The 12,048-nt window shown below is 42.3% G+C and overlaps 1 protein-coding gene across 1 annotated transcript; it reads right to left on the bottom strand.

The window, feature by feature from the left end:
* Positions 1-87: 87 nt before the first annotated feature.
* On the bottom strand, positions 88-6,187 carry LOC104377288 (histamine H3 receptor). Its single transcript, XM_086620697.1, has 3 exons — positions 5,932-6,187; positions 5,686-5,852; positions 88-3,411 (listed from the first exon to the last, which is right to left on the bottom strand). Exons 1-3 carry the CDS (start codon positions 6,185-6,187, stop codon positions 2,530-2,532), a joined length of 1,305 nt encoding a protein of 434 aa, XP_086476823.1. The 3' UTR covers positions 88-2,529.
* Positions 6,188-12,048: the final 5,861 nt, after the last annotated feature.

Here is a 12,048-nt window from a genome sequence, read left to right on the forward strand (position 1 = left end):
GTCTCTTCAGAGCCCACTGATGAACCCAATGCTAATGTTGAACCTTCTGATAAAAGCAAAGGAACTTCTGTTTCGTAGGGGCAGAAAAATCAAGGCATAGTTAACCTGTACAAGCTGGGAGGCTGCTAGCATTTCCAATGTAGGATTTTTATCATTCAAAACCAGTATTTTTCCAAATGATGCTGAGACAACGTGTGTTCGCATTTCAGAATGCTTTTATGAACTATCTTGAGTGGTGGAGAATCCTACTGGATTCTAGCTCTGTGCTAGAGACAAGTGGCAATTAACTGACAAAGCTGTAGGAAATTGAGCAGTACAGTAATGGCCAGTGGCAACTCCTGTGAACGCTTCCTAGTCTGTAGGTTAATGCCAGTTGCTGAAAACTTTGAAATGTCTATCTTAACTGGATTTAATGTTCTAAAGCTAACTGAACTTCCTTGCTGCTTGAGTTGACCACTGTTGTGAAAATTGTCCTGGCTTGATTGGACAGTGAATGAGACCTTGGTGGGAGTGTCCAATAATGAGACCTTGGTGGGAACATCCAATAATTGAGTGCTGCCTGTTTTCTGAAAAAGGCAAGTATGATCCTAGGAAACAAGAATGATGGAGCAGACAATGATTAGATCATTGCTCTACTGATGTACAAGTCTGGCTTGGAGGGAAGGAGGAATGGGCAGATAATCTAATGGCTTTACTTGCCCAGTGATACAATTAATGCTATTCAGAAATCTTAATGGTGCTCTGTATCTGTTGATGCTGTGCCTCTTAAGAGAACTGTTAAGCTGATTGTTTTGTTATGAAACATCTAGAGCAGAACATGATGATCATGTTCATGTAGATACATTAATATAGTAGGGATACACCCTCCTAGTTTACAATATTTGCTAACCATGTTTGTTTAATCCTCAAGGTTAGTCCTTGTAACTTAGAAATTGTCTTTGAATAATGGTTTTGTGGTTTCAACTGCAGTTACCCAGATGTTGTAGGCTAGTGCTTTTCCCCATGTACCACTTGTTAAGGCTACAAAGTTATGACTCTTCCACAGTTCTCAATTACTTTTATTGAAATTTTACAAAGTAAATAATATCAAAATACTATCTGTAAACTTTTAAGATCGACGGTACTAACATGCATTTTGGCTGCAGCAGTGGACAGCTATGGCAGTTCAATAGCTATCACTGTGGTTAGCAAAGAAAAGTGTTAAGCTATGTAGAAGATGCTTATGATGATGGTGGAAACAAACTCGTATCATTAGTGATGTTCAAATTGATACCTTTTGTAGGACAAATCTAGTCAAAACTCAGGATCTAGCTGTGTGAGCTTCTCTAGTGGCAGAGGCAGAATGGCAGAAACAGTGTGTAGTTGTTTACGTTCTTTTTCACACTCATGGTCAACAGCAAGGCTGTAAATTTTAACAGACTTTTCTTGAGTAATGCTATTTGTGAAGTGTTCAGATATTTTCCAAGTGATGCATCAAGTAATACTTTTTTTTGACCACTGATGACTTGATGGATGGATAGATCCAATGGGTGGGGTAGGGGAAAGCAACATTTTTTTTTTCCCTTTCAGAACTAGCTAGAAACAGTAAAAATCTAATTGGAAATGTTTTAAAAATTACTCCAAGGGAAGTTTACCTAAAGCTATGTCTATAGCAAGATCTGTCATAGCTCTCGTGGACTAATTATGCTTACTCTATACTTAGAGCAAATGATAGAAGAGTAATACCTGTCATTCTGGTAAGGAGTAGAGGTTTGACTTGAATAGATTCCTGCCCATGCAGGATCCTGGCAGGGGGCAGGAAGTCAAAGCTGAGGGAAGCAACTCGTGGTGAAACTCTTCCAGTGTATAAACTCTCAATTCTTTTATCATAAAGTTCAAAACCCTTTTATGTTCCTGTCTCTGAACTTAATTCCACTAAAAATTATCAGTGCTCCCTGACCTGCTACAATTGCTCTGCTTCTCTGGTAACCTGACTGTTCTGGTGCCTCTTGTTCCATGCTTTTCCTGGACACCAGTATTTAGGATTTTGCATTGGTCATGATCTTGTCTGGCTTGCTACTAAGTGGCAGAAAAGCATATACTACACTTAACAGCTGAGACCCTTGGTGTCCTAGAGTGAGTTTTCGGGGTAAAATATAACAGGTCCAAGGGTGACACTTTACGAAATTCCTTACCAGCAATATTTACAGTTATTAGAAGTGAGAGAGCCTGAACTCTAATTATTGGCCATGAATGTTGTATTCCCTTTTCAGCACTTTAATGTTAGTGCACCATTACCAGAAAATATGTTGTTGGGGTAATTTCCCAAAGAGCTTTGAGAAATTACCTTTATTTTTCATGGCTCTGATTTCTCCAGCTACATGGATGACTATTTCTATACATTCATAAATATCTACACTTGTACCTTACCAGTATTCCATAAACTCCACAGTCCACATTGCACTTAATACTTGCAGGTGAATATTAGCCAGTTTATGCTTCCACTGAAAGCAAGATGTACTAATTGTCAGCCTTCACACTTTCCTTTTCTCACATAAAAATATGAGGATGAATTGTGGCTTTTCCTGGACATAGGAGTTTTATAAAGGCTTTCCTAAAGCTCATGTGACACAGTGGGTATAGAACAGGGTTAATGGCTGAATTCACCCACAGAAGCCAGAATGAAGTCTCATAGAGTGAATACTGCACACAGTGCCCATGGCAAGCTGCTCTGATGATCATCAAAAGCGTATATGGAGCCCAACACAAACCAAACACACAGACAATAATTGCTAAAGACTTTGCTACTCTTTTATCCCGGGAAAGTCTAAATCTGTTTGCCATAGTGTTAGCAATGTCTACTCTGTTGGTGCCATTGCATATGCTTTCTGTAGTTTTGCAGACACCATTCCTATGAGGCTTGGTCTCAACTTCCACCTGAAGTGGTGGAAGGTCTTGATTGACATTCAGATTTGGCTGATTGTCAAGCTTACATAGGCTGAGCCTTGAAGCCTTTTTTTGAGGAGAAAGGCTGCTTGCTCTCTTCTCGTGTTTGTGTCTGTTAGCAGGTTTTACAAAAAATATAGTGTGTTCCCTTTTTTCCCGCTGGAAGGTCATTTCACAGTTGTCTTGACCAGGTGATAGGTTTTCATTTCTGAGGGATGCGCGTTTCCTGATGTTGAGGTAAATACTTAAGTTAAAGTATGTAACGGTGATGAAGGGTGTAAAGAATTCGAGAGCAGAGGCAATCATAAGGAAATACCAGTTGTAGAAGAATTCTGCATGACATTGTCCTTCAGGGAGGATGCTCTTTTGGGCAATGTGCTCCCAACTGAGAATTGCTGGACCATAGAGAAGAAAAGCAGCAATCCATACAATGATCATCTTCAATATTGCATTTCTTGTCATCCCTTTCTGAGCCCTGTAACTGACCTGAGAAAGAGAAAAGTTGTCACATACGTTACTGGTATCTCAAACAGTTACATGGCTACCTTGGAGCATGGCCCTCTGTCACTTTGAGCTTACCAGTACCATGGAAAAGCTATTTCTGAAATATCCGTTCCAATAAACATTATCAAGGTGACTGGATATGTTCTGAGAATGTTCATCGTATCTTAAAAACGAGAAAACCAAGGCTTTTCCAAAGCAAATAACCACTGCTGTTCCTAGGACCCGTTGTCACCAGTTGCTTATGTGTTCAATTGCATTAGCTGTGATAGCAGTTTACAGAATGTCTAAAAACATGGGCCTTCAAAATTCACTTATTTAGAATTTTTAAATAATATAATTTAAAATACATAAAAGGATCTGAATTCATAGAACAACCATGCATGTTATTTTCTTTCTGCTTTGTAGAGAGCATTTTTTTTTCTTAATGTGAAAATCACACAAAAAATCTTAATGGATAACAGCTTTTACTTTTTGATATCCTTAATTTCATTCTTTTATGAAGTACTTGCAGAACTCTTATCTGCAATTAAGATGTATAGATGGAGTGCTCTGATCTGCAAAGTGCTTTACAGGAAGAGTAACTAATTTCCCTCGTTTAGAAGATAGAGAAACCAAGGTGCAAAAAAAAGTCGCATGTCAGTACTATTGAGTCAGTAAATTGTATCAGCAATAGAATTCCATAGAATCTTAAAATCAACATCTTCTACTTCTCAATATTCTAATTCCCTGGTGTACTGGACAATATTCGTATAGTGAATTGGAACTCAATCTTCACATCTCTACAGTGGCCACACAGTGTTTTGGAGTATGAAGTCCTGAAGCTTGAATTCTGTATAGGATTCATGTTTACTGCCCCAGTCTATGGATCTTGATCTCCAAAGCCAATACTGTTCTGGGAGAATACCCACACAGCTGAAGAATCCTGAGTTTGTCTGAATGAGCTCTCATTTTGCAGTCCTCAACAAAGCTGCTAACGATTTCAGAAGCAGTCTTGTAGGAAGATTACCATTTTCATTGAGAATAGAGACTAATTTAGAACTTCATATATTCCTGTTCTTATGTTCTTATACTGCCCTAACCCAACAGGCAGTTTCTGTACTTTTGCTTGGGGAGGGATTTTATATGGAGGATTAATTCAAAGTATTTTAAATGGTCTGGTGTTTTATTTTTCATTTACTATGACCCATTTCCCTTTCTGTTTCTGAAACTATCCAGTCTATATATTTATACTATGTATATAGTCATGAGAGCTTGGTTTATGAAAACCAAATTCATGGCTAATTCAGAACCTAGAAAATAAAGGAATTGTAAGTGTTGACTGTTTAAGAATTAGTCTGTTCATTTCTCCCTTTTCAAAAATAAGTTGGAAAAACACTAAGTTGCACATAAACTGTTGGAGTGATCTTGCAGCCTCTCTTTGTACTGTTTGCCAAAAAAGTATCATTGCCTCTTAGTGTGTTTTAGAATGAACAACGAAGCTAAATTAATGTTTTAAGGAAACATGAGTGTAACAGGGGGCTGAAGAAGTGTGTGTAAAACATGTTATTTCAGCACTGTCCAAAATACTTTGAGGTAGTATGGTCTAGGTGAACATGAAGTTTTTGATTTTTGCAAAGCCTAGTCTCCTGTTTCAATAACTGACATGCTGCATGACTGAGGCAAGGCTCTAGCTATTTCTGTGGCTGTTACACAGAAATAGCATTTGCATCCTTTGAAAGATATTAATTAAAGATATTAATTCTGCTGCTTTTTAACCATACACAGCTGCATACATCTAGTTCTCTCTGCGAGTCTGGTACCTGTTGCAAGGAGATCTCTCTCTGCTTTGGGATGCAGCTAGGCTGGCTTGGGCTAGCAGTTGGCAGCAGGTGCATTGCCGTGTTCTGAGGACGGTGATCTGTTTCAGCTGGGTAATACTTGTCAGGCTTAGCCAGGGTGTGGCTGGGGAGGAAATAAGTGCACCTGTTCGCTCTGCCCTTCTAGCTGAACAGCAGCATATATAAACTCTGCCCGTTTTTAAAAGAGTACCTCTGCCACTGCAAAAGTGAGAAACAAACATCTTTTCTGCCGGAGCTGATCACTCCAAGAACTGTTTCCAGAACCGAGGGGAACTGCCTCTGTCCCCCCGTCTCCTGTGGTGTTTGAGTGAGCTGCAATGGGGTTGACAGCCAGGTGACCTCAGCAAACCATCCTGCTTCAAAGGGCACCCTAGGAGCCCCGGCAGCCCCCCCTCAGGACCACTTGCCCAGCCCTTACCGCTTTGGTGACAGAGATGAACCTGTCGAAGCTGATAAGGACGATGTTGAAGACGGAGGCGGTGCACACCAGGTAGTCTACCACCAGCCACAGCTTACACAAGCCCCTGCCGAGTCGCCACTCGCCCGTCAGCACGTAGGGGATGTAGAGGGGGATGCAGAAGCCGCCTGCGGACAGAGCTCGGCGGTGACACGTGCAGCGCCGCGGACCGCGACCCTCCGCCCCTCCCGGCGCCCCGGCACTCACCCACCAGCAGGTCGGCGATGGCCAGGTTGAGGAAGAAGAAGTTGCCCTGCGTGCGGAGGCTCCGGTCCACCACGAACGCCAGAATGACCAGGGCATTGCCGAGCACCGTGGCCAGCACCAGCAGCCCCATGAGCGCCGCCAGCAGCGCGGCGGTGGCGGCGGCGAAGGGCTCGTCGCGCTGCCCGTCCGCCGCGCACGCGTTGCCCGCCGCCCGCGGGCCGCCCGAGTGGTTGAGCCACAGCGAGTCCGGGCCCATGGCTCCCGGCGGACAGCTCGCCGCGCTCCCGCCGCTGCCCGGCCGCGCTCTGCCGGCGGCACCGCCCCGGCCCCGCCGGGCGGAGGGAGGGGTCGCGCGCGCAGCGCGTGCGGGGCCGGCGCCGGCGTGGCCGAACTTCGCAGAGTCGCGTCGGGGCTGCGGGCGGGAGAGCCCGGTGCCGGCGGGCGGGAGAGCCCGGTGCCCGCGGGCGGGCTCCCTTCCGAGCCCGTTCTGTGCAGCGCCGTGAAGTAACTTGCCACGGCCAGTCGCCTTCTGAACGGCGCTTCAGCGGCTCCTCAGCCGCTCTCCCAGTTTTCTCTTCAGGTGCCGGCAGGGTGGTCTCCGTTGCCTGCCTTGTTTCTCTGGTTCATGCCCTGCCCCGTGCCTGCAGCTCTTTCCCACGGCCCACAGGGTCCCCAAACGATCTTTGCTCTCTGCCGTGTCTAGCAGACTTTCTGCCCTCCTCGCGTGCGGGTTCGGCCCAGTGGCATGGCCGTGCTCTGGGCGGCCGTTTGTGCCTCCGGGTGAGCTCGCTGCCTGCCCTCGAGGGGTGGACGAGGTTGCAGCCACCTCGGCCCTTCCATCTGTGAGAGCACTGAGAAGGTCTCACTGCTCCACCTGGCTCTTCATTCACAAAACTTGCAGGAACGCTATTTCTGAGACCTCTCTTTCCAAACCAGCAGTGGACACAGACAATATTTTAAAGTGCGTTGTGGCAATGATGTCAGAGAGCCAGTTTTATCACTGAAGGCAGATCTATTCCAGAAACCAAACACGTGAGGAGGCAGGAAAGGGCTAAGACTTCCTTCAACTGCTGGCAAGATGGCTGACCCGGTGCTGGGGAGGAGGAGTGGGACACAGTGACCCCCGAATGAGCTGCAGAGGCTGCTGAAGTCTGTCAAAACTGAGAGGTAGTTTAGGAGAGGAAATGTGGCCAACCTCTGCTCTCATGATTTGGCCCACTGGATCATCACCTGCCTTCAAGTAGGTGGCCGTTGACAGGCTTTGCCTTCCTTTTTGTGGTGTTTCCTAGAGACCGTAAGCGTTTTGGGACTTACTGCCTGTGGTATGGCCTCTTTATCATTAGAAGAAAACAGAACTTGGTCAAAACCAGTTGTTGGATGCACATAAACTTCACTTAATTCAGCCAACATTTCACGTGTCAACTCTTTTATTAAAGATATGTGTAAATCTGCAGTTTGAAACAACAGATCTAGAAGCAGTTTCAGCAGCTTTCTGAAGACAGAGCTATTAAAATGGACTTCAGGTAAGACAAGCAAGAGCAGCTTGATAACTCGTCTGTTTGTCCGAGGCTGAGCATCCGTTCTCAGGGTTACGGTGCACTGGCCTTTTCCCCAGAGGGAAGCATCAAGCCTTCATCAATGTTGGCAGTACAAATTCCAGGCCAGGTAATCCCTATAAATCAGTAGCTCCACAGAGGAGATTTTGCAATTTTACACTGTTTATGATACAGCCACTCTATTCATTTCAGTCCAGAGACAGAAATGGCAGCTGCATGTCTAATGTGTGTGAGCAAAATACTCTTTTTAATTGCCCCCGTATAATTATCTCTCTAAAGCAAACAAGTAAACCCACAGGAAACGAAAGTGACAGGAACACTGAAGCCTTAGCTTATTACCACAGAGATTATTCCCGATTTTGAGGACTTGTTTTCACTTCTCTTTGGGCCCAGTTGGCAGTTTTTCATTCACTTCAGTTTGGGCAGGATCAAGCTTGTTGATAATAACTGTTATCTGATTGTGCTTTGGAATATAAAAGATGAAAGAAGCAGTCGAGACACAAAGAAAAAGTTAATAACTCAATCACCAGGAAAACATGGGAGAATTCATTTATTCTTTCACAAATAATTGCTATATTCTTTGACTCCTCTAAAGTAATTTTACAGCAGCTCAGTGAGTTTGCAGCATGTATGCTTGTGTACTGTATTTGAAGTACGTTTTGTAGTATATTACCTCCTGGCAGATTTTGAGATTCTCAGTAAGTCCCATAATAACCACCTTTACTGTCTTCTGATGCTCCTTTATTACTGCTGCCTGCTGCTTTGGCAAGGCATGACGACTGCGACTCTTAACAAAATTCTGTTCCTAAAAGCATGAACCATCAGTCCATAACTCTGCACTTTGGGGACTTATTGTTGAAGACTGTATTAGTGCTGCCTGGAGACCCTTTCAAACAGCAAATCCAAGTATGCCCTAGGTGGCTAGCACTCTCAGAACAGCAGGTTTTATAAATCCAGACTTCAAGAATTTTCTTTTTCTCCAAAAAAGCATTTTTTCCTGTCCTATGAGTTACTGTCTTTTCTACTGACTTATGTTGATTTTCTTTTAAGAACATTAATTCTTGGGAGAAGAGCTTCACTTTGCTTCAAAATACATGTTATGGTGGTGTAGATATATGCACACACTGGGGAAAAAAAATGGTAAAAGGAGTGCAGGAAAGAGAAGAGAGCTATAACTCATCGCCTCCATTGTCCGAGCAGTCTGTCCTGGAGGGAGAACACTCTGATTAATGGATTCCGACAGGATGAAGTAAAAGTAGATGAAGAATTCTTTATAAAATATCTTTGTGTAAGCCTGAGTTGTAGACTTCTGAAAACGTATTTTGTTCCTGATCTTTATCTAATCCTTGGAGCAAGATACATAATTGATTAGAATTGGTAAAGATGAATGACTGTAGCCCAAGAAAATAATGAAAAATGCAACATTTTCTAAGACATCTCAATAATGACATGTACTGAAATTTTAATTTTTGTTTCCTGTGACTTCTGTAGTGATAATTGTTTTCAGCTCCACAAGACTTCCTTCAGTGATTTTTGAAATGGAGAGCTGTCTGAATCATGCAGTTTCCCCTGACTCTAGCGTATGTGGGCATATGTGGGTGAGTGTACCTACAGAAATGATAGAAAAACAATGTTTTTCCCACACCACAGGCAGATGAAACTTTTCCCAGCACATGCCAAATTCAGCTTCCAAATAGATTTGGGCAGCCACATGGAGAGGGGGTGGACTCCAGCTGGCCGTATTAGCCTGTAGGTTCAAAAGATGCAGAAGACCTGAGCTAATATCTTCTTTGAAGTACGATTAGGTAAGGTAGTAAGCACGCTTACATTGGATCTGAATCATTTGCCTGAATCTGAACTCAAAGCTAAATCGTTGTGCCTTTTACCAAGTAACATACTGTATATAATATTTCTTCCTCTGCTTGTTCCTTTTAAAGATGCTTAGTTTTAGTCCTAGGATTTCACATTCAGGAGAGCTCTTTCTCAGTATGCCACAAGCTATCTAGTACCAAAGCTTTACTTAAGCTTTGCTCCCTTGTGAACTGAAGGGCAATTGTTGTACGTTTCAGTGAAGTGTATGAAAGCATGCCATAGCTGGAACCTTCACTTACATAAACGAAACTATTCCCTAGTAGTTTTGCAAATTTCTTACAAAATATTTACTTGCTAATAGCCCCATTTAATATTTATAGGTTGTTGTCAAGTGTTCTCTTGCTGTGAGTGATTGGTATTTGTCAGAAAAAAAGCTTCCTTGGGCAGGAAAAGAGGAATGATTTTTAGACTGTCTGAGAGAATGTATACAGGGCTTTATCAACCAGTAAATCAAATTCTGCTGTCAGACAGAGCTGATCCTAGTTAAATTAATGGAAAAAACTAAATTCTGCTTTGATCGTTTCCTGTCAACCTTACCCTCTTTGCCAGTCAGGCATACTGATTCCCTTCATTTTGTTTAATGTTCTGTAGATGTCTCCATGCATATGATGCAATTCAAATTTAAAAATAATTCTTGTTCCTGCACATGTAGAGAAGAACCACTTATTTGACCTGTGCTAGTGAAAAGGTATCTACTTCAGAGAACCCAATGTTACCTACCATTTACTGATTATGCATTTTCTTCACTAAAGAGACATCCAGTAGAATTCAGTCCTGTGCATAATAAGGCTTGTGGGATAGCAAGTTTTGGCGAAGGTATCAGTACCAACAGCTGGCTGTACTTAGCCCAGCTTGATTTTGAGGCACTTGTAAAGGCATGGCTAGAGCTTAAAGGTTATGTACTACTTTTCTTAATAGCACAAAGGTAAGAGGGGCCAGGCCAGGATGATTCAGTTCTGCACTGTGTTCTGCATCTCTGGTGATGTCACACTCTGTATGAATTCATCCAAATACCATGAGCCTGAGATCCTCTCTGCATCTGGCTTTATTGTTTTAATAACCATTTGTCAAGAAGTGAGACTTGTGATTTTGATGAATACAGATGAGAGATTTGAAATATGATTTAACTAATGGACTTGGATAATTAGACTGCAATAAAGTGTCAGAAAGAATTATCCCATAGGCCATCGCCTTGAAGTTACATCAAAATTATATTAGCATTGCGAAGCATCATAATGAAATATGTTAAAGGCACTACAAATAGTTTTATTTTCTTTTGCTCCTTCTGGATATATTCATCAGTTTCACCTATTTTTAGTAATACTCTGTATTACCAGTTCAGCAATGCAACATATTTGACATTTGTCTTCTTCCTATCCTGGCTACTTGATGCATCAGTATCTCTCACTTACGCAGTTTCACTTGTGTTGCCAGCATCGAAGGATGTCATCACAGTTTGGTCTCCTGGCTGCAAATACATTATAGAGGACCGAATGTTTTTTGGTTGCACTCAGTGAGAGCTGGACAGACTTCCAAAAAGTATCTCTTCACAATGTATTGGTGACAAGGACATGGCAAAAATCAGAGGTACTCAGACTGTGGCTTATTTCTCATTCTTTGTTCCTTTTTCCTTAATCCTTGGAAAAGTTTCTTTTTCCTTAATCCTTGGAAAAGTTCCTTTTGCCCCAGGCCTGTCACCTCTTTCATTCACACTGATAATGTCCATATATATAATCTTGCTAATCTGCAACTATATTTCTAGTCAGAGTGATACTGAAGTCCTAGGAAAACTATTTCTGGCATTTGGATGCACTTGCTCAATACCTTCTTTTCCACCAGTAGATGGCATTCCCCAGGAATAAGCTGGAAGTGTATCTGCGTTCTGCATCTCCCTCTGACCCAAACTAGGAGGGTATTTCCATGGCAAGCTGATAATAAGCACAGATTTAGAATATTCTCCTCAGCATCTCTAAACTTGCATTTTATCTCTATCAGTAGTAGTTGAAGCTGTGTCAGTGTATGTGGTAGTTTTTACAGCTTTGAGAATGACTTAGGGTTAATTTTTTCCTCAGGGCTGTCCATTTCTCATTTCTACCTGGAGTAGCAGTCACCAACTCTGTGACCTTAATGTCCATGCCTCTTTGCAAAGTTAATGCCTATCTGCTCTGATGTCAGGATGTGAAATTTCAAGCAAATGGGAATGTTGCCGGCAGAAGTTGAATTTGGTGTTGTCAGGGAGCATGGCTCATCGTTGTTACTAATCAGTGATTCAGTTGCTGTCACATAGGCTTTGTAATAAGACAGGTTCAGATTGTTCTGATACTAGCAGATACCTTTTGTTTCCTTATGTTATTGGTGGGGTATAAATTCTTACAGAGGAAAAAGGGAGGAACTGAAATTTCCTTAATTTCAAACTTCACTTTTATGCATTCTCTAACATCTGTTTTCTCACTTTATGCAGAAACTCAACAAATATCTGCTGTACTATATTTATGCTTATTTGTCTTCTTCCTACCTTTGAATATTACAGAGTTTCTTTATAGGGTATATCTGTTAGGCTCTTATTGTAGTCGTGTCATGGTCGGTGTTATATTGGAAATTTATAGTACAGCAGAGTTGACGGGCATGCAAAGTGTAGCTCGTCATTCTGTTATGCATTTAGATGGTCAAGGGAATAGTTACACAAAAT

The sequence above is a fragment of the Tauraco erythrolophus genome, chromosome 15 (genome assembly GCF_009769465.1).
Source record: "Tauraco erythrolophus isolate bTauEry1 chromosome 15, bTauEry1.pri, whole genome shotgun sequence".
Taxonomy (NCBI): domain Eukaryota; kingdom Metazoa; phylum Chordata; class Aves; order Musophagiformes; family Musophagidae; genus Tauraco; species Tauraco erythrolophus.